Source organism: Pleurodeles waltl, chromosome 3_1 (genome assembly GCF_031143425.1).
Source record: "Pleurodeles waltl isolate 20211129_DDA chromosome 3_1, aPleWal1.hap1.20221129, whole genome shotgun sequence".
Taxonomy (NCBI): Eukaryota; Metazoa; Chordata; class Amphibia; order Caudata; family Salamandridae; genus Pleurodeles; species Pleurodeles waltl.
Window position 1 is genome coordinate 1,865,745,431 of NC_090440.1, and position 23,710 is coordinate 1,865,769,140.

The following is a 23,710-nucleotide window of genomic DNA, read 5'->3' on the forward strand; positions in this document are numbered from 1 at the left end:
TTTCAATGAGGTTAAATCAGTAAGCACAAGAGCATAAGTTCAAACCTAAATTCATTTTATTTCCCTGTGCTGTGAACCCTTTCTGGGACTTTTGGGGGGTCTCGCGGGAGGCAGTTTTAGATGTCTGATGCAGAAAGTTCTATAAACAATATATTTTTACTTATTATAGTAGAATTCAAGCTTTTGGGATGGCATATTTGTACATTTCACTTTGCTGCATCCAATGCAGTGACATTTCTCCCGTTTTTGTGTTTATCCCTCCTCTGCAGCATTTAGGGTTCACACATATTTTTGATTGGTTGAGTCCATCCTTCCAATGCTAATGTCAGAACAATTGCTTCTTTATTGTCCCCACCATTTGTGAATTAGTATTCCATGGCAGTGCATGTCCTGCCCCTTTCTGTCTCTCTTTCTCTCTCTCTCCCTCCCTAATCAAATGTGGACTTCCACTTTTTGCCTTGTCTCTCTCCACCCACCAGTTGTGTTTTTCCTCTTCTTTCACAGAGGACAGCTGCTTCAGGATATTACATTCTCTCTCTCTCCTCCGTTACTTCTGTATGCCCTCCCTGCCTTTTTCTCCTCAGCTGCCCCTCTGCTTCTGCCCGTTGCTTTCTCGACAGTCGTCGCTATTGGCTTTGCCAATGCCAATACCATATGCTTTTAAAATTGCAACAGCATTTGTAAAGCCAGTAACAGGGGCTTGGAAGTATAAAGAAATGCATTTCCACGAAGGCTGCTACCTTGTATCAAGCCAAGTTTCATCAGGCAATGTGACGGCCATCTTGGAAGTATAAACGTACACTACTGAGATGGACGGTCACTACTATTGGGCTTGCCTATGCCAGCACAATTAAGTAAGCAAATAAAAAGCAAAGACAAAGCAAGAATGACAGGCTTCGCTAATGCTTGGACTTACAAACAAGAAGATTATTACCTTATGGTATTTAGTTGGACTTGAAAATGCTCGTTGTCGAATGCTGTCTTTGCCTATAGCATGCCTCATGCCCCTCTCCCATGCTCATTTACCTTTGCATGTGACGAAGGCAAGAGGAGAGGTCACTGGATGTGCTGACACCTTCCAGCATGTAAATGTACAAAAGGGATCACTTTTCCATCCATTTTAGGAGTGCCCTATCGTTATTCTTAGAGCCCAGCAAATTATAAGCCCAGCCTAATCGAATTTAGCTTTATTTAGAAGTTCAACCATTTAAACATGTGTCAAAAGTTTGAAGTGATTATTTTGAATAGGTGTTCATTCTCTCAAGTGGCATGGAATTCATATGAAGGACTGAAGGGCTTGTCTTAGTTACCTTTGTCCAAGAATATATGTAGCCATCAATGTTAAGCACGGGCACGATGTAAAAGTCGACGGCCTGGAGGACTTTGTTAAGCTTGGAGTCGCTGTGTCGATTCGCTAATATCTGCGAGGGAAAGACAAAACAAAGTACTTGAGTAAATGATGTTAGACTCCCTAAGCACCGACAACCAAAATGGACGATAATAGAAATCCCTCCTCTGGCTGCAGCTGACTGTCAAAAATGTATTTTCATTCTTATTAATTTATCATATAATTCTCTTCACACTCGCCCTTTTATGGCCATAGTACACGCATAAACCTGTACAAACGAAGGTGGATCTCACCGCATTACTGGGTCCTCTGCATGGACAATGCTCCAACTTTTTGGAATACCGCACCTAATCATTGTGAATTTAGAATCTTCAAACAAGACCAACACCTATCACATTGTCTACTAGGACGGGTACAAGGCTAGACAAGGAGCTAACAGCAGCTCTAGAAATCTTTTTTATTGTAGCTCATTAATGACTGACCAAACTTACTGAGTGAACCCAGTTCTCTATTGTGTGGTTTTAATATGTGTGTACTACCTCGTTTCATGTCGCCAATACACCAAGTGCCTAATTCTGACCTTTTTCATTAAATTATTTAACAGGTGTGTTAGTTTGTTGGAGTCAATGGAGGAAAATAAAGACTACAAATCCAAAACACATTAGTTTGTCCAATGACAGTGAAGCTTGGATCCATGGTGTCCTGACACAGGGAGCAAAGTGGCAACCATCTGCAGGGTTGGGTTTGGCAGGCCTGAAAATGTTGGCAGGGAGACAAAGGGAGAATTTTACAGCCGGGAATGCAAGAGATTTGTGTGACTCACCTTACGTTCAATTGCCATGAACGTAAAGATAATTAATCAACAAATTGGTAACCAGTGCAGTAATCTTACCACAGAGAGAATATATGGTCTTTTAACGGAGTCAGATACTAGCCTGGTGGCCCTATTTTGGATGAGTTGTAACCAATGTATTTTTTTTCCTGCCAGGTAAACCAACCTTGTTTGGATTAGTATATTTATCACAGAGATGAACAGATTTGCCTTTACGAAAGATAGGATCTGCTTTAGGATCCTAAATTGGGCAAATTATCTGCACAATTCTGGAGACTAGAGTGCCTTATGAGATTGCATCATCCAAAGGACCCTGAGATTACAAACTACTTTTGCAGGCATGGGAGTGGGCCCATGATTGATGGTCAATAAGTAGGCACCAAGTTACCTTTGTTTGCAGTGACTAGCTAATTCTCTGTCTTGGGTGGGGCCAGATGTAAGAAATGGTGGGCATCTGCCATTAAACAGTGGATAATGCTTTGGTCAGGGGATTTTGACCTTTTTAAACACTAAATCGTTCAAATGTGTGACCAAAGGTGAACTTTATATCATCTGCCTATTGGTAAATACTAACCGCTTGCTGATAAAGAAGGGAGCCTGGGATTTAATATAAAGTTTAAAAAGAAAGGGATATAAAGAGTGGCAGCTTGTGACATTTCAAAGTAGTGGGGCCTAAAAGTTGGGGATGAATTGTACATAGTGAGCGAGTCTGGCCAACATAAGGGCGTTCAGCCCATGCATCATTCACCCAATCACCCACCCATTAATTCATCCATGTTTCCATCACCCACTGCATTCATCTGTTCATGTATACATCCATCCTTCTAGAGACTCTCGCTTTCACTCATTCACCCACCCATCCATCCACATATCCATTCTCTAGAAGGTCATCCATTCATTCTTCTGGATTCACTCTCCTGTAACTCTTCTGCCCACCCATCCATCTATGTATGTTTTCACCTTTGGTGAATCTCAAGGGTATCTAGCCATCTCCGGAGGCTCTCCCATCCATCCATCCATATATCCGTCCATTCATCCATCCATCTTGATGAAAGTATATTTGCTTGCCTGTACTTGAACGAAAATGTCAATTACTCTGTTGGCCAGAAAGGCGGAAACTCAATATTGCTTTGCAACCTTTGATCCCAATGACTTTCCTTTGTAATCTCCATTCATTTTTTAATTACTTTGCTGATGCTCAAGTGCTTCTATGAATCATTAACAGTAATTTCGATTTGAAATTAATCCACAGTTTACATTGAGGAAACGTATTTCCTAATCTCCCCAAAAAGAAGTTTAGCCATCTAATTGCTCAGAAACAAGATAAGTAGAGCATGTAAGATTTTTAACATATGTACAGATTCCTGAGTGGATGATAATAAATAAGGCCCTGGAGGGGGCAGCTTTCAAGGTCTATGATTTTTTCTGGTTCTTAGCACCTGAATCATACAGCCCATTAAAAACTTGCTCTAGGCCCCTTGCCTCCATATTTCTGAGTGACCTTGCCTAGAATACAAAATGCCAGCCATCCTCGCATCTGATCATGTCTGCTGCTTGCTTTTATCGTGAGGCATATGTGCTGTAGATCAGGTTCTGTGCACCTCCAAGCTTTCCCAGCTGGTCCCAGATGGGGGTGGTGCCAAAGAGGCTTCTTTCCACCCCACGCAGGGACGACTCCTCCATGAGGGCGGAGGAGCGTTGCTCCCACCGCCAGCAGTGGCTACTGCAAAACCTTTACAAGGAAACAATAACAAACAGTGTTTGTTATTGTTTCCCTATAAGGGGGCTGGGCCACAGGGTGACGTGCTCTGAGAGGTAGTGCTTGGGGACTGCTCAGTACTGAAAGCAGTGAAAACGATGGAAATGCAAGGAGAAGGCACAATAAATAAGGGGTAAAAGCAAGAAGAAAGCAGTGAAAACTAGGGAAAAGCAAGGAGAAGCACACAAAAAATGGGGGTAAAAGCAAGGATAAAGCAGTGGGAATGAGGGAAAAGTAAGGAGAAGGCACCCAAAAGGGGGGGAAAAGGGAAAAGCAAGGAGAAGGCACCCAAAAAACAGGGAAAAAGCAAAGAGAAAACAGTGAAAATGAGGGAAAAGCAAGGAGAAGGCACCCAAAAAATGTGGGAAAAAGCAGGGAGAAAGCAGTCAAAACGAGGTAAAAGTAAGGAGAAGGCACTCACAAAAATGGGGAAAAGAAAGGAGAAAGCAGTGAGAACAAGAGAAAAGCAAAGACAGGCACACAAAAACTCATGGACGTCAATTCACCAAAATGCCAGGGGTAGCAGAAGTGACATCACACGCCATTTCATCTTTACTTTCAATCACACACACATGCTCACAAATACACACACATTCACTCATACGCACACTCTCATTTACATAAGCACACTCTCTCCCGCGAGCATGCCCACAACATACATTTAAATGTGTTGTACTTACCCCAGCTAACTGTACTCCATTTTTAATTAGACTAATAGTGAATAATTTGGTATTATTCACTAATAATGTAATAAAAAAACTGATTGAAAACAAAGAGAGTAGAGCCCCAAGCAATGTCCATAAGGACAATCTCCCCCTGTACTCTGGGCACTGATTTCACCACCTCTGAGTCCAGGGGTCACAAGGAGCAAGCTAGGGGTCGCAACTGTGAACTCTAAATGATGTCCATGCCAAACCTGGGGGAAATGAAGAATAAATTGTGAGAACGAGGGAAAAGCAGGGAGAAGTCACTCAAAAATTGGGGAAAAAGCAATCAGAAAATATGAGCAAGAGCGATGCAGCAGGGGGAGAGCTGGGCCTCGGACTTTTTATGCAAGGGCAAGAACCAACTTGCTGCCCTTCATATAGAGAGTTTCTCAGCAAAGTACTGTAATTCTGCTAAGACAAGTTTTCCTTATAGTTTGCTAGGTATGGATTGAGGAAGATAATGTGAAGATTGTTTAATTGAAGTGGGCTGTTGTTTTTCAGAGATAGGAAAAGATGCCTAAGTCAGCAAACTATTGAAGAAATTAAGAAGAAAATCTTACTTGTCATGAAGGAGAAGCTTCATTATTCTAGCTGGACCGCTATCCTTAAGGTAGTCTGAAGGGTGACTGTTATTGATCATTTCCAAGACTTGTTTTGTGATGGGATAAAAGATTTTTCTGGAAGTCTTATGAGTGGTTGTCTGAGGTTTTCAGGCTTTGGGGTAGTTTCGTTGGTGACTGAATAAGTAATAGTTAGGTTCTTGTTCCTGAGAAAACAGGGAATATGCTTGCAGATTTGATAAAATGGGGCAAAACTACATGTTTGTCCCTCTGGTTCTTGTAATTCTGTGACAATAACAAATTGTTCTTCGGCTAAGTTAGGAGCAGTTCTATGATGTTCAGAGAAGAAGGCTCACTTAGCGTCCTTTATTTTGATTTTGTAATTGGAGAGATCTTCTGCTCTCCATACTACAAGTTTGAGATTTTGAAGTTCAGGAGACAACCATGGGTTATTTTTCCAATTCAAAGGTGGAGGATTCTGTTTCTGGAAGAAGAGGGAGGTGTGGAAGTACTCGTATTGTTCATTTGAGTTGATCTCACTTAAGGCTTTTGGAGTAGCTATGTGTAAACCTGCTTAGGCAGTGGTCGTAGCTGGGGGACTGCCATTTTTCAATTTTCTTTGAAAGCTGTTTTGAGTCTTTGCCTCCAGGGAATCTTGATATTAAATGGTCCTGTCAAATGGTCAGTCCAGGAGAGAGGGATGGTCTGCATGGCAGAAATTAAATTAGGCATCAAAAAGATGGGATCCAGCAAGTGGCCTGCTAGATTTGTGGGATCAGACGTCTGTAGTTCCAGGTTCAAGACAGACATGTCATTCAATAGAGTTAAAGTGAGGCACTGGGAGCTTCCAACCACACATTTAAGATCCTCAAAGAGAAGCGTATTATCTTTCCATAGTGTAAAGGTGCCTATTTAATTTACAAATGGGGTTGCTAGCTCGGACGTATGTGGTCTGTGCACCAGAAAATGAGTTAAAAAGCTATTGAATAGCGATTCAAATCTTGAATCAATGTGAACTGGAATAATTTGAAAATAAGCAAATTATAAGCAGTAACTGACATGTTCCCCTACTCACCCCTATTTATCTGTCTGTCCTAAAAATTCCATTTTTTTTTCAGACGAAATCATCATTCAGCTTAACTCGGACAGCAAGGTATTTGAATTCCATATATGAAGAACATGTTAGTAATATCGATGCGATGCTTAAAAGCGAGCCACACGGAATGATAGCAATGTTCGGTTTTAACCCACCAATTGTTTTCCAGTGGAGGTTCAAAGTGTGTTGGAAATAAAGATAACAAGAATGGCAATGTGTCCATGTCCTCATCAGTGGGCAAGCAAGCATCCCTGTACTATGCCAGACCGTATGCATCTGTTCAGTTCCTCCTCACCCTTGGTCCAGGAAAAAACACATTCTTCTTAGAATACATAGAAATAGCAGTCCCATGTTGACTCAAGTTCCATAAAACCAACGAATCACTGATCAAACACGTGCATGTACTAAATTATATTAGCCCATATTACTAACCTCCACAGTTTATTACTGGGAAGTAACTGGGCAGGTACAATTGTGCAGACATTGAAAATTAATTAATTTGAACAATAAACCATCCAACTACTTCCCACCTTCTCTAAATATTTAGAAACATCAATAAATGAGTCTAGGGCTGAATCTATTGTTTACACGAAATGGACAACGAAGTGCTTAAATAATTAGTTTTATTATGGCATTACAAATTTTAATAAAGGGGCCAAAATAAGCCCAGCTCAGAGGAAATGAAATCTAAAGACCGTGGACATCAGCCCATCCAGAGTTTATTTTGAACTGAGAAAAATATCTTAACCCATGTAGTAATCTCAGGACCCTGATATTTCCAACTCCTAGATATAGCCAAGAAGGTCGAACCCCTGTACTTGCAAGAGTTATCTTTATGCTGCTAGCAAAAATCATCACCTGCAACATTTTTACATTGAGGGCCATTTTAATACTATCAACACGAGAGATTGGGGGTGAGTAGGAGTTCTGTCTAAAATGATGGTATTGTCTGTGCACATTAAGTAATTAGAAGCCACTTTCTACAAATGTGGCGGGGGACAACCTTGGCAAGTTCACCTTGTGGCTCTAAGTTGTAGAATGTGAGCAATAGGTGCTAAAACACAGCCTTGTTTCAGCTGTCCCCAAGCATACGAACACAAAGGCATCTTTGTGTTCGTATGCTGGGTCGCTCCCTCCTGCATGGTCTCTGCTGCTGCCACTGACACAGCCTGCCGGCTCTGTGTTCGAGGCCACCTCCACCCGCAGGCACCTGCCTGCGCCTTATCCCTGGTGGCCTAGTAGTCACCTGTGTCTGTCTGTTTTTTCATTTTCTCCTCCTTTTTGTCTGTTTTATTAGTTTTTTGCCATTTGTAATCTGTTGTATCTTCTTGTCCGCTCTTCCTGTGTGAGCGCTTCCCTGCTTCCATGCTTCCCCGCTCCCTGCCACTGCTGTCCCCGTGGCCCCACCCTCATAGCACTTTCCCGCTCTCCCTCCTCCCGGCTGACCAATCCCTCTTCCCTCCCTCCACTTCTTAAGGGTGGCTGCTGAGCAGTGAGGGGCGACTTCACTGACCTTTTGGCCAGCATCTGTCATTCCCTCCGGTGTGGCCACTGCTGCTACTGCCACTGACACAGCCTGCTGGGCTCTGTGTTCGAGGCCCGCCTCCACCCGCAGGCACCCGCCTGCACCTCACCCTGGTGGTCTAGTGGCCATCTGCGTTTGTCTGGTCTTTCTGTTTTTTCCTCGTTTTATCTGTTTTGTTTGTTTTTTGCCGTTTGTATTCTTTTTCATCTTCTTGTTCGCTCTTCCTGCGCGAGACCCTGTGGCCCCACCCTCGTAGCGCTTTTCTGCCCTTTCGCCTCCCAGCTGACCAATCCCTCTCCTTCCCTACCTTTCTTGATGGTGGCCACAGCTCTCCCCTTCTACCCCTTCTTAAGGGTGGCCGCCATGTGGCCACAAAGCGGGTGCAAGAAGATATCACAAGTAGCGGCACACCAAAGACAAGGCTGTTTGCACTCGTCCACGCCTGGATTGTGCTCAGCGCCACAGACCCTGACTCCCACACCATCCATCGATACAACACCAGAACCCTCCATGCACAGAACCCTGGTCTTCGGATCAACTGCCACCAGGCTTCCACCAAGGACACCCACTGACCTTTTTAAAGCCGCAACTACCACCTCACCTTCTTTGCATTCCAAATGCCAGACCTACACCCGCAGAACTGCCAAAAACTCCTCCAGACCACCTCAAATGCATCCTCCTCAATGTCCGCTCCCTGCACAAGCACCCGCCTGGACCTCGCCTTCTTCACCGAGACATGGACAAACACAACATCCGAACCAGACATCTCCATCGGCCATCCCCAGTGACTACATGCTGCTCTGCAAGGACCGACCCTCCAGACCAGGTGGCGGCATAGCCACCACCCACAAGACCACCCTCAGACTGACGATCAGCACACAGAAACTCTCCCCCCTCATGGAGCACGTCCACTTCCAAGTGCACGCCACCCCGAAGACCACCACCTGTGGCACTCTCATCTACAGACCATCTGGACCATGCCCAGCTTTCAGCGACTCTATCGTAGACCTCATAACTCCCCCACGCACTTGCCTCCACCAACTACATACTCCTCGGAGACCTCAACTTCCACATCGACGATCTAAATGACCACAACACCTCATCGCTACTCGAGAACCTGGACACAATCAGGCTCAAGTAACTGGTCACCTCACCAACGCACACCGCTGGACACACTCTCTACCCCATTTTCTCTGCCGGCAGCAACATTACCTTTGACGACTCAACCCTGCGACACTGAACTCACCACTACTGCATCCACTTTTCCATATCCATACCTACAACACACGTTTACACCACTCAACCTCCCCTCACAGGAAATGGAACCAGACCACAGAGGAGCAACTCTTCAACACCCTCAGCAACTCACCACCCCGACACAGGAGATGGCAGCACCTCAGCATGCAACCTCCACAAATGGATCACTGATTGTGCCAACACCTAGATCCTCTCCGAACGACCACAGGGAAACATACCACCAAGAAAGACGGCTGGTTCACCCCCGCACTGCAGGAATCAAAGCGTACCTGCAGGAGGCTGGAGAAAAATTGGAGGAACACCAAATCCCCGGAAGTCCTTAGGATCCACTGAACCCTCATGGCTCCTGCATGCCTGGACCCCACTCACAATGGACGAGACTCACTCGATCATGAGCAGCATCCATTCCAAAGCCCCTTCTGACCCCTGCACTCAGTACATCTTCAACAAGGCCAGTGCCTTGATTGCACCCGAGCTCCGCAAGACCATCAACTGCTCCCTAGAGTCAGCAACCTTCCTGAGGACTGGAAGCACGGCGAGATCTGCCCGCTATTGAAGAAACACACAGCCAACCCAACAGATCTAAAGAACTACCACCCCATCTCTCTGCTGCCCTTCCCAGCTAAGGTCATGAAAAAGCACTCAACAATCAGCTCCGTCAACACATCGAGGACAACAACATCCTGGACATCTCCCAATCAGGATTCAGAACTAACCACAGCACAGAGACCACCCTGCTCGCCACCACAGATGACATCCGCTCTCTCCTCGACCACAGCCAAACAGCAGCCCTCATCCTTCTAGATCTTTCAGCCACCTTCGATACAGTGTTCCACGACACTCTGTGCGCCAGGCTCCACACAGAAAGCATATGCGTCAAGGTCCTTTGATGGATACACTCCCTTCCTGACAGGCAGAACACAGACAGTCAGGCTCCCGGCACACCTATCAGAACCTACAGAAATCCGCTGTGGAGTACCCCAAGAATCCTCATTGAGCCCCACGCTGTTCAGGATCTACATGACCCCGCTCACCCCAATTGTCAGGAACTATTGTATGAACATCGTCTCCTACGCTGTTGACACCCAGCTGATCATCTCCCTGACTGAAAACCTCTCAACAGCCAAGAAGAATGTCAAAGACGTGATGGAAGCAGTCACCGCATGGATGAAGGAGAGCTGCCTTAAGCTGATCTCCGACAAGACCGATATCCTCATCCTGGCACCTTCCTCCTCAGCCTAGGATGACTCCTTGTGGCCCTCAACACTCAGCTGGCCCCCCACAGACAATGCACAAAACCTCGGCATTGTCCTTAACTCAGCGTTAACCATGACCAGACAGGTCAACTCCGTCGCATCCACCTGCTTCCACTCCCTACGACTCCTATGGAAGATTTTCAGATGGATACCAAGCGACTGCTGCAAAACCGTGACACACTCCTTGATCACAAGCAGACTTGACTACGGCAATGCCCTCTATGCCGGAACCACCAAGAAGAACCTGAGCAAGCTGCAACAAATCCAGAATGCTGCCGCCAGACTTGTCCTGAACATCCCCAACTGAGAACACATCACAAAACACCTGAGAGACCTCCACTGACTCTCTGTCGATAAAAGGATCAACTTCAAACTCCTCATACACGCCTAGAGAGCCCAGCTGCCTCAACCACTGCATCACCTGGTACTCCCCTTCCAGACCTTTCTGCTCCTCCCAGCATTCGCTCGCCACCATACCCCGCATACAGAAGTCCTCGGCTGGAGGAAGATCATTTACCTACATGGCAGCAAAAGGTTGGAACACATTACCTCTCCACCTCAGACAGTCACCATTGCTACCTCAATTCAGGAAGGACCTCAAGACCTGGCTCTTCAACTGAACCCTGAGGACATACCCCACAACTCCTTGAGACCCTATGGGTGCGTAGCACGCTCTAAAAATAACTGATTGAGTGATTGAATGTTTCAGTAACCAATTGTAACAACTGGATCCTGAAAAATACGCTGCAGAAAAATATTTGAGATACAAGAGAAGCAGTCCCAATCTGATGCAGTATGCACAGCTGCACAAATATGGCTATTCAAAGTGTAGCAAGACAAAATGACAGTTTAAAATACTGTGCCAAGGCATAATGCACGTAGCTGCCCATTCCTGGCAGGTGATAACTTGTGTTAAGATACAGGAGCGGAACCAATGATAATGCAAAATTAGCATCCGGAGCTAGCCCCAGGATGTGAGCTCAGTTCAGGGAACAGCACCAGGGGCTGGAGTGCACTGTGCTCACTGGCTACAGACCTGCGAAGCTTCCTCCTTCCATAGGTTCTACAGGAGGGTGACTGCTGGGCAGGCAAGGGTCACAAATGAAGGTTTGAGTCTGGATAGTACCAGCCCAATAGGATTGTCTATTTTTTCTTTCTTGAAGATAACAATGAAACCATAGTTAGTAGATAGAGGAGGAAAGATAATGGGGGATGTAATGGCCTATGTTAGAGAATCCAGCCCTGTAATCCGTATCTCAACCTGTACTGAAAGATGTTTTTTGTGATTTCTGAAACCATGTAGGAGGAAACATGTACTATCCTGTACAGGGTGTCTTCTGCAGTTAGGTAACAGAATTGAGCTATGCATGAGGCAAGGTATTTAGTTTCTTTTTGCAAATGTAACATCTCCTCCTTATTGCCTTGTTTGGCATAACACCACTGGAACATAGCTTTGGGCACCTTGGGTGAATTTTACATAGTCCTGCATAATCGTGTAGTTTACGGTGGTGGTAGAAGAAAAATATAGTCCTATCATAAAGCACTGTGATGCTTGAGCACTGTTGAACACCACTTTTGACTTTTAGTAGTGAGCACAATTGTTTGTTCACAAAGTAAAGTATGTATTGTATTTAAAGTGTTATAAATTCAGCTGAATCCCTATAGAATCTTTCAAGGAGTGGTACAATGTAGCATATGTGACCTGAGGGTGGCACAATATGCAAGACGATGGTCAGAATTCATTGCCAGGTAAGGGACCTACAAGTAATGAGTCAAAAGAGCCATGTAACCAATGGGCAAGGCATTTAAATCTGCATATATGGCATTAACTTTGTAAAACAGAACAGCATCCATTTGATGACTTGTAGTGAGTTCAGCAACACTTTGATCATGCATTTTTGTCTATTATCTATTGGTGCGCGGGTCGAAGTAGGTCCTAGCAATATGTCATATAGTAACCTGTATCAAGACGCAGGAACAAATGATAACTTGTAACCAGCCTTTAACGTTTTTTACTAGGTTTCAATCTAACACCATATGCTAGAGTACACAGAACTTCCATGTAGGTGTGTCTGAATGAGAAGAAGCAGTGGTAATAGGCACCGGTTCCTAAGTATCAAGCATTTTAAGATAGGTGTTGAAAGATTGAGGGACAGAAGTATTATTGTAAGAGACAATAGTATCCTGTGGCACCATTCGCCCCACATAAAGTGTGCATACAGAACCTGGGGCTAAGCAACTCCACGCATCACATATCAGAGGGTCTACATGTCTGTTTTATCCTCTGATCCAAAAGAATGAGGAAAAGTCCTGAATTAATGGTGCATAGCAATTGCAATACATTGCCAAGATGGGTGCTGATTCAGAGTAATGCAAAAGACACCAGGAAAGCAGTTTCCCACCCAAACAAAAAGTGAGAGGGCATGTCTGACTTCGGGTCAGTCCTTCATCTCAATCACAGAAGGGCCCAAATCAAGAAGAAAGGAACGAGTGCTGGTTGGTAAAGGCCTTTGAACTTCAATCTAGCTGGTAGTTCTGCAATGGAATCTTGGCAATGCCCCAGGTTTTGATAATTGTTGTCTTTGTAGCCAGAATCTTGACTTGTCATTGGCTTCATACTGAAACTTTTTAGTGCCAGCAAATAGAAAGCTGACGTACCAAGGTGTGGACTTGTAGTTTTGTGCCGCCAAGACTGGGAAGCAGAGGAGGTCATGCTGCTACCTCCAGTCTGGATGATGAATAATTATACTGCCCAGAGAGTAGCACAATGGCCCTGGCTTTGATGACAAGCACAAGACCTTGCTGGAGAACACCTGCAAGGAGGATGACTCAAGGTAGGAGCCTGCCCATAATTCATGAGGATCCGTAGCCCAGATGATCTTGAAAAAAACCTTGCACAATGTTATTTTGCTTTACAGCTAGCCTGGTACTTTAGAAGTTCTCATACATATATGACTGTACATACAGAAACCACACCAAGGTCTGGAATGAACCAAAGGCATCAAAGGTATTGGCAAACACTGAAGAACTGCTACTGTGTTACCCCTGACCCTGATTTGTCTATAGACCAAGAGATAGACAGAGGATGTGGCCTAGACAAGGTTGCACACTTGCCCTTTGAATTTAAGGAAGCCTGTATTCCCTATGTCTGGCCCATTTCATGGGGTCATCTTGAGTGTGTTCACTTGGCGAGAGCTTATCTGAACCATTGGAACCATCATCATGCTGCTGGATATATTTCAGACTGAAGAGACAGTGACAACCTAACCAAATCCACTCCATTGTGAATTCACGTCTGAAATGTATGGTAAAGGGACTCATTGTCCCCAATTTACCAGGTGCTGCTTTATGTGCAGCAACTCATAGAACAGGAATGACAGAATGACAGAAGAACATTTCTCTGATGAGCAAGTGAAAGAGCTCCTTAAAGATACTCATGGCACTAAGGGGCATATTTATACTCCGTTTGCGCCGAAATTGCGTAGTTTTTTTTTACGCAATTTCGACGCAAAACTAACTCCATATTTATACTTTGGCGTTAGACGCGTCTAGCGCCAAAGTTCATGGAGTTAGCGTCATTTTTTTGCGTGAACACCTTCCTTGCGTTAATGAGATGCAAGGTAGGCGTTCCCGTCTTAAAAAATTACTCCGATGCATATGCGTCGTATTTATACTCCCGGGCAAAAATGACGCCCGGGAGTGGGCGGGTCTAAAAAACCCGCATTTGAGCCGGATTTTAGCGCCTGGGTCAGGGCAGGCGTTAAGGGACCTGTGGGCTCAGAATGAGCCCAGAGGTGCCCTCCCAAGCTCCCAGGGACACCCCCTGCCACCCTTGCCCACCCCAGGAGGACACCCAAGGATGGAGGGACCCACCCCAGGGACATTAAGGTAAGTCCAGGTAAGTATTTAAAAAAAAAAAAAATGGTGGCATAGGGGGGCCTGATTTGTGCCCCCCTACATGCCACTATGCCCAATGACCATGCCCAGGGGACAGAGGTCCCCTGGGCATGGCCATTGGGCAAGGGGGCATGACTCCTGTCTTTGCTAAGACAGGAGTCATTTCTATGGGGGATGGGCATCGTAAAAAAATGGCGCAAATCGGGTTGTGGCACATTTTTTGCCTCAGCCTGACTTGCACCATTTGTGGACGCCCATACGCCATTTTCCCCCTACGCCGGCGCTGCCTGGTGTACGTCGTTTTTTTTAACGCACACCAGACAGCGCCGGCGGCTAACGCCGGCTAACGTCATTCAATAAATACTGCGCCCGCATGGTGCTTCAGAATGGCGTTAGCCGGCGCTAATTTTTTTGGCGCAAAACTGCGTTGGCGCAGTTTTGCATCAAAAAGTATAAATATGGGCCTAAGTATATTCAAACAAGACAAGCATCGGAAGCATCAACTATTGACGGTCCACTTAGACAAATAAAACAGAGCTCCTGAACTAGTTTGAGGTCAAAAGCTTTTCAAGCAATACTCTCTAATGTAGGGAGAAATGAGCAGTATAATGTGGGACCAATAACAACCTGGGCAATGAAAAGATTTAATAGCAATCAGTGCAATAGACGTACAGAACAAGGCCATAATTGGAAAGAAATAACCACAAAAAAATCATGAAACACGTGCAAATGCAAGTATGTTGATACCCCACCAAAACTTTCAATCTTTCAATGATGAACAGCAGGGATTATCTGGGGTTCATACAGGATAGTAAAATCTACCCAGAAAATTAGCGTAATCAAACTCTTATTTTCTCTCTAATGTACCAAATGCATTAACCAAATGATATTCTCTATAAAGGCAATATACTAACATTGATAAAAGCAATTCCAGGATTCAATCACATAGGTTCGCAAGATATTCTTGTAGTCAGGATTTAAAAAAATAGAGACACTGACCATGGGATCAAGTGGAATTAACAAAAGTTGTGTGGTCCTCAAAGGCCACAGTGGATGAAATATCCTCCCAGAAAAACACCTTTCTAAATTGGGGCATAACAATTGGATCTAAATTAAACACCTTACATCCAATCATTATAATACCTACAAAAGGAAAAAATGAGCAGAATAACAACATAAAAAAGAGTATAATATAGAGCTCTAAATGGCCCAAATACACAACTGTTATCAAAGGAGAAACTAGCACAATTAAAATTAAAAAATCATTCATATGACTCAAAGGAGATTATCTTGCAAGACACAAAAAGATAAAACAGAAAGAAAACATAATGGAGAGAGGTGCTGGGTAGCTGCTGGCCTTGCTGGTTGATAAAATAGGCATACACAGGGTTTCTGTTCTAGTACATGACCTTCAAGCAGGCATCTTTGGAAACAAGGAAATAGTTCCAAAGTTTCCTCAAGCATACCATGAACGATTGCGTTGTGGAACACTGCAGGTATAATAAGAAAATAACATTCATTGAAGATTATGATATTTACTGTGTTCATAAAATCTGCTCTATTAACAAAATTCCTATGGTTGGTTTTAAGAGATATCATCTCCCGTCGACTCAGAGGTACATGGCGAGACCGAAAAGGGGATTATTGATCTGCATCTTTGTATCTCGAGGGGTGGGGGTATAAAGTTAAACTAGAACTTGTAAAATAGTTATGCTACAACTGGAGTCATTGCTGACAAACATCAGAGAGAGCCATGATGTCATCCTAGTTTGTGTTGATTTGAAAACATGGCCATACAAGAGGATGGTAGAAAATATTTTTAGAGGAATAGAAGACAATTGCAACACCTGCATCAGAAATAACACAGACTAGCAAAAACTCCAGAAGAGTGGGACAATTGGCAACCTTAATAGCCGTGAGTGCCCTTTGTGGGTTAAATGGGCTGACAAAGTCAAACATGCTGCCAAAAAGTAACTATCCTGCAAGAAAGAGATTCTAAATTAATATGTATTAAATCAATGTTTAAGATTGACACAATATGCATGACAGGAACATAGGTTCAAAAATAAGCATAACCCATTATCAGTCCATCTAATTCTCATGGACCAAGAACAACGATTTGCAATAGGGTCATGTTGGACGGTCCAAAGATGCTAACCCTAAAACCTTCGCTAAAGGCCCTGGGTCGGCTGCCGAAAATATAGGAAGTTTAGTTCCCCACATTTTCACCTTGCAAGCAGTGGCGGCCTGTTCTTTAGGGCGGAGGGGCCACGCTCCCCCACCCCATGAAGAGTGTCTGTCAGGCTGAACAAAGGTCAGCCTGACAGACACTCTTCATGTTCAGGTCAGGCAGCCAGGAGCAGACATGCGCGATTTGCGCAGACTCCTGGCTGCCTGAGCTGAACTTTGCTGGGCTGAGGAGATCACAGCTCCTATGGGCGTGACCTCCTCGGCCCAGCAAAGGTGCCTTGAGGCCCTCCCCTTGGTGACGAGGAAAGCGTCACCAATTGACACTCTTCCTGGGCGCTTCAGGTTTAAGCCCTGAAGCGCCCAGGGCGAGTGTCAATCATTGACACTTCGTCACAGAGTGGGGTGGGGTCAGCAGTCTCACTGACCCCATCCCACTCTGTGACGAGGCTGGGACTGCTGCCTTCCCAGATTGGCTGACCTCAGGTCAGCCAATGAGGGAAGGCAGCAGTCCCAATCCTCCTGGGACTTGGAGGCTAAAGGTAAGTGTGTGTGTATGTATGTGTGTTATGTTTTACATTGAATGTTTGGTGCGCGCGTGCATGTTTGAGTGTTATGATTGTTGTTAATGGATGTGCGTGCGTGCGTGTGTGTGTGTGAAAGAATGAATGTGTGTGATCTTGTAAAATGAATGTTTGGTGCGTGCGTGCATGTTTGAATGGAATGAGTGTTGTTAATGGATGTGCGTGCGTGTGTGTGTGAAAGAATGAATGTGTGTGATCTTGTAAAATGAATGTTTGGTGCGTGCGTGGTTTGAATGGAATGAGTGTTGTTAATGGATGTGCGTGCGTGCGTGTGTGAAAGAATGAATGTGTGTGATCTTGTAAAATGAATGTTTGGTGCGTGCGTGCATGTTTGAATGGAATGAGTGTTGTTAATGGATGAGCGTGCGTGTCTGAAAGAATGAGTCTGTGTGTGTTTGTGTGTGTGTGTGTGTGTGCCCCGCCCGCCCACCTCCCAAAGCTGCCGGCCGCCACTGGTAGAAAGAGCTCAGAAACGAGCAATCATTTTCATTAAGTTTGGAAGGCTTCTCACTAAAAATGACCTTCTCTTTATCTAAGAGACAATTAGGGAAACATCAGTGGAATAATCGAACTACAAACAGCGATTGTGGTAACACAAATGTTAAAATGTGATATCTATAACTTAGCCAAATTTGTAGTCTATTTCGTTGACATGATTAACTATTCTTCCTCTGCTGGAGATAACCCCTACACGAGTCATCCATTCTCGGGTGAAACATGAAATCGAGTAGATAGGGGAAATTGGTTGGCCAACATTCCATTTTTTTTCTCCAGAATTATTAAAAAACAATACTTTATCACTTTATTAGTTGTACTGACAATGGTGGAAGCTATATACTCAGAAAACCCGGGGAAGAACCAAAAAAGAATCACAGGTTGTTTCGTAATGATGACACGGTGTCAATAATACATGATTAGTAAATAACTAGATATTCATATCAACTTAGATAAATAGACGAATGTATGCACTGGCAGGCAGCTAAGACAACAATTCCAATAAACAATGTTTAGGTTATTAAAACAAAAAGTAATCATCATTCAAATATATCACTTGTTATAAATTACTCTTCATCTAAGATTAATAATTTACAACTCTGCATGGTGTATATATTTCTGTATAGGTCTTTGGATATCCTTACCGTTGTTCACATTTTTACACTTTCACGTCAGTGCTATTTGGCTTGACCTTATCTTCTACAAGAGAGCTTTAAGATGAAGTTCACACACCCATCTCCCTTAGAAAATGACAGTGTTCGGCAATTGACTTACCTCTTTAACAAACCACTGACAATAAGCTGGTGCAATCCATTCTCTGGCATGAATCCCACAGTCCATCCAGATAATCTTTTTAGGCACTGAAGACGGAACACCAATCTATTAAGAATACATTGAACCATTAGATTACTACTGTCTATATACTTACATGAGCCCTTTAATCAATATGATAATTATTTACACCCACATTCCAGGTATACATCATAAATATGATATGCTCCTCAACAGTTACGAGCACTGCAAAGTCGGTAGATATGTCATAAATGTACAAGAGCTTGCAAAGTCCATTTGTGAATACCTGTGTTTCAGTGTTAAATTTAACGTAAAAACCTTTTTTGCTTAGGCAATGCGTTTTTTTGTATTAGATAACTGGGCTGTCTCGTCTTAAACCTGTGTATTTCTGGGTGTGTCTGAGTGTGTACATGTAAATTTCTTGACTTAAACATTTAATAAAGGCCCCTGCAGTGCAAAACAAAACAAAACAAAACAAAACAGTATTGATTATTTTCCGTATTCAACACATGCATGAGATAAATTGAACATGTGACGATTCTGCACTTTAAGATATAAAATCCATTGTTCACTGTAATACAAGCACTTATTTGATACATCAAACAACCAAAAACCTGTGGTGAGAGGGAAATACTCCTGTACCTGGAGCCATTCTTTGTGTATTTTGAGGAATTGGTAACAAGGGGCATGAAAACTGTTTTTCTGTCAAGTCAGACTTAAAAAGGAGATTTCACATTTCCTCTTCTTACAATGATTTAAAATTCCTTTGTCAAATGAAAGCAAGTGCAGTGTAACCAGATGACAGCATGTTCAGTGTAACCTGTGGGTCATGAGACGCAAAGGGTTATTCACAAACAATTTACCCCAGTCTGCTCAGTCAGTCATTAGGGAAAGCGGTAAAATTTGCATCTCACAACTTCATAAACTGAATAAAATAAGGTGTTGGACTTAGCCCTCTCTGAAGCTTCACCCCCAAATTGTTTTTGCCTTTCACTTCTGTTTTGTTGAATTAATTTTTGTTGGCCTTAGGTCTCTGTGCACTTTATCACTGCTAATCAGTGTTAAAATGCGTGCGCTCTCTCCTTTAAACATTGTAAGATTGACTTACACCTGATTGGCATATTCAGTTTACTTATAAGTCTTCTGTAAAGAGGTATGCCATATACCCAGGGCTGGTAAACTAAATGCTACTAGTAGGCATGTAGCACTTATTGTACCACTCACTTAAGTAGCCCTTTAAACCATGTCCCAGGCCTGCCATTGCAGCTTGTAGTCAGTGTTCAACTGTCAATTCGACTCGACAGGCCTAACACTCCCTTTTTATGACATATATGTCACCACTAATGTAGGTCTTAAACAGCTCACAGGGCAGGTGCATTGTATGTAAAAGACTGGACATGTACTTTTAAGTTTTACATGTCCTGGTAGCGAAAAACTCACAAATAATTTTTTCTCTACTGTGAGGCCTACATCATAGGATAACATTGGGTTCGCCTACTACATTTCACATGTGGTAACTTTTTTTTTTATGGGAGCAGGTAGAAATATCATGGTTGATGTCTAAGGAATAGTTATTTTAAATCCTCTTCAATGGTAATTTCGGGTTTTTAAGTCACAATTATGAAAATGCCACTTTTAGAAAGTTGTCATTTTCTTGTCATAACCATTTGGTGCCTGCAGCCTGTTTTCTGGGTCACATGAGTAGGTGTTGTTGGCAGTTGGCCTTTGTGTATGCCTCTCAGTCAGCCACACAACAGAGGGACTGGTTCTTGGCAGGATGGGCCATCCAAGCAGGATGGGGGGATGGGTATATGCACAACCCCGCTTGCATTTCAAAGAACCTGCCTCAGCTCACATACAAAGAACATCTAACGTGTCCCCAGACAAACTGGGGCTAGGGCAGGGAGGCAGCAAATCACAGACACTCCTGTAAGTTTCTTCAACTTCACAGCTGGCACCAGGTATGAAAATAGAACTCTCAGACACACTCTTCAGTTCACTTCTGGACCTGTAGAAGAACTCCCAGAAGATTGCCTTGCTTCCTGTATTCTGCTGTGTATTTCAAAAGACTGCCCTGCTGCACCAAGTAGACTGCCATGCTGCCTGAAGCTCACCTTCTGCACTCAAAGGACTGCCCTGCTGCTTGAGATCCACTTTCCAGTCTTCCAGAGTGACTCCGAGGACTAGCTGGGTGGCCTCCGTATTAGAGCCTCAGGGACAAAAAAGACTCTGAACATCTTGTACTCGTACGTGGAACTGAGTTAGTCCTAACCCTCTAGGCCTAGACCATCGGAAGCGGTGCTAAAGGTGCTCAGAAAGCCAAATTAAAAATTTGGAACTTTAAAAATGTCATGCCAAAAAGTAGTTTTTGAACCAAGAAGAGACCCAGACCTACTTGATTGCTGACCATTTCTAGGTACATGGCTGGTTGGCCTGACATCACACCAGCTCCTGCTACATTCATCTCCACAGCAGTAAATCCCATTCAGCTGCTGCTCACGGAAGAGGTATTCAGCCTCATAGAGCCCCTTTAGGCTATAGCCTGCAGCTTTGTCCAGCTGGAGATTTTCAACTTTCATTAAAGAGGCTAAGTCTGAATGTAGAATCTTCACTGAAACTTCATACAGTGTCTCCCTGAATATGATGACTTCTCCTCAAACACCGCCAGCTGCCTTGCCCCGCTGAAGTTTACCTTCATAGACATTTTCCCTCAAAAATTCTTCCATGTCTGAAGGTAAGGAAAGGGCCCAATCCACTTTGTGTATCCGAATCACTCTCCTTCGTGGTCGGCCGTAACTTTTGACTTTGTCCCGGATTCACACAACTAGATGTTCGCGGTTGGCACTTTGAGGTTTTAGGCACTGTTTTTCACTTTAAACTTTAAAAATTCAAATAATGTGTTCATCTATTTCTCTAAATTAGTGTGGAATTTTTCTTGAGTTGTATTTTCACTTTATTCCTCTTTTAGTGCTACATAAATACTTTACACATTTCCTCTAAGTGAAGCCTACTGCTTTTATGCCAAGCTATTTGAGGGTAAACCCAGAATAAATAAGCTACTTTTTGTGGTTCACCGTGACAAGGATTGTGGCTGTTGCTTGAGTAGGGTTTCACCTGTTTCAACCAACAACCCAATTTCTCACATAAGGGATATGATTAGTGTTGGCCAAAGGGGTATAATAATATTAATGGTAACTTTTCATTCATTGTAAGTTGACAGAGCTGGATTTACAAATGCAGCTAGGATTTGGGTATAATAAAAAACATTAAATAACTAATAACTTTAACTTAGAACAAACAGTTATTAGCAATTTGGTCTCCATTTGGCGGAGGTATACAAACCAGGCATGGGTCACAGAGTCTGACGGACTCTCAGGTACAGTACCTTTTGAAAACAAAAAAGCAAAGAAATCACACACAGTTGGGGAGATGAGGCGTTGCGGGGCTGGTGCGGCCTTATTCCCTTGCAGTGTCCAGTCAGATGAAGTGTCGGTTCTGCACATCTAGGCAGTGGGAGGCATGGCGTCTGTTCTGTCTACTTGCAGGAGGAGCTGGTGCAGCGTCGATTAAGATGCGTCAGTTCCTTGTGACCCGGCGGGGTCGATGGATGTAGTTGGTCGAGACGCGATGTGTTCACTTCGCAGTGTCGTAAAGACCCTGTGCAACTTCAGCGTTGTTGCGGCAACATTGGACCTGCGCGGCAGGCCATGGTCACGTGCAGCGATGTCCATGGAGCGAGAGCAGGTTGGGGTATCGGTGCAGGTGTTGCTGAAGTCATGCCTGGCGTCGTTGAAGCCGGAAACCTTACTAAAAGCTAGTAGGTGAAGTCTTTGCTGTCCCTGAGACTTCAAAACAAGAGGCAAGCTCAATCCAAGCCCTTCAAGAGCACTTTTGGGGAAGGCAGAGTCATTCCAGCACAGTCAGAGGCCAACAAGCAGCAGGGCAACAGCAGGGCAGCAGTCCTACTCAGCAAAGCAGTCCAGGTGAATCCTTTGGGCAGCCAGGCAGTTCCTCTGACAGAGTTCAAGTGTAGATCAAGAAGTGTCTGATTTGGTGGGGTCGAAGACCCAGTTTATATATCAAAACATGCCTTTAAAGTGGGGGAAGCTTCAAAGAGTGGTTTTGAAGTGCACAAGTTCCACTTTCAGCCCAGTCCTGTCGACCAGGATCCTTGTGGGGGGTTATCAGTCCTTTGTGTGAGGCACTGGCCTTTGAAATGTAAGAGAGAGTGCCTCTACCCTTCTTGCCCAGGGAGACCCATTCAGTATGCAGATGTGACTGAGTGTCCTGTGTTTATGGCTGTCTCAGTGGAATGCTCAAAGTGAGCTGTCAACCAGCACAGACGAGATGTGGATTGAAGACAGGGCTGTAAGGCACAGTACACAGGAAGTGCAGAGAAGTTCCCAGTTTCTAAAAGTGGCATTTCTAAAATAGTAATATTAAATTCAACTTCGCCAGTAAGCAGGATATTTTATTACCATTCTGGCAATACTAAATATGACAGAGCTACTCTTTCCAGAACAGAATATACCACACAAAAGTACATGAGGGCAGTTCTAATGCTAGTCTATGAGGGGCGCAGGCCTCACAGTAGTGGAAAACAAATTTATGAGTTTTTCACTGCCAGGACATGTTAAACACATACGTACATGTCCTGCCTTTTACCTACATAGCACCCTACTCTATGGATTACCTAAGGCCTACCTTAGGGGCGACTTATATGAAAAAAAAGGGGAGTTTAGGCTTGAAAGAGTGGTTTTAAGTGCCAAGTTGAAGTGGCAGTGAAACTGCACACACATGCCTTGCAATGGCAGGCCTGAGACATGGTTAAGGGCTACTTATGTGGGAGGCACAATCAGTGCTGCAGGCGAACTAGTACCATTTAATTTACAGGCCCTGGGCACATGTAGTGCACTTTACTAGGGAGTTACAGGAAAATTAACTATGCCAGTTGGGTAGGAACTAATGTTACCATGTTTAGGGGAAAGAGCATATGCACTTTAGCACTGGACAGCAGTGGTAAAGTACGCAGATTCCTAAAACCAGCAAAAGCAGAGTCAGAATAATGGAGGGAGGCAGGCAGGCAGGCAAAAAGTTGGGGGATCAATCAATCAATCAGGAATTTTTAAAGCACACTACCCACCCGTGAGGGTCTCAAGGCGCTGGGATGACCACCCTAAGGCTGTCAGGTGTAACACTGAGGTAATGGTAAGGTCAGGGTAGTGGGATTCCAGTAGTTGTAAAATTTTCTTTGTGAACTGGACAAAGATCAAATCTGATTAAACCATTTCTGAGGAACCCTTTTCATTGAGCCAGTTTCCATGATTTTTTTCATCTTGAATGCCATTCACCAGGATGACGAAGAAACTTTTTGGTGTTTGTCCCTAATGAAAAAGTCCAAACCCAGTACAATCA

At 44.0% G+C, this 23,710-nt stretch overlaps 1 protein-coding gene across 1 annotated transcript in view; it reads right to left on the reverse strand.

Moving 5' to 3' along the window:
* LOC138285684 (carboxypeptidase O-like) overlaps positions 1 to 23,710 on the reverse strand; it is a 237,326-nt gene that overhangs the window by 109,236 nt on the left and 104,380 nt on the right. Inside the window, exons 6-7 of the mRNA XM_069225949.1 lie at positions 18,278 to 18,382; positions 1,311 to 1,421 (exon numbers count right to left, since the gene is read on the reverse strand). Coding sequence (XP_069082050.1) covers positions 1,311 to 1,421; positions 18,278 to 18,382 — 216 coding nt within the window. The remainder of the gene's footprint in view (positions 1 to 1,310; positions 1,422 to 18,277; positions 18,383 to 23,710) is intronic.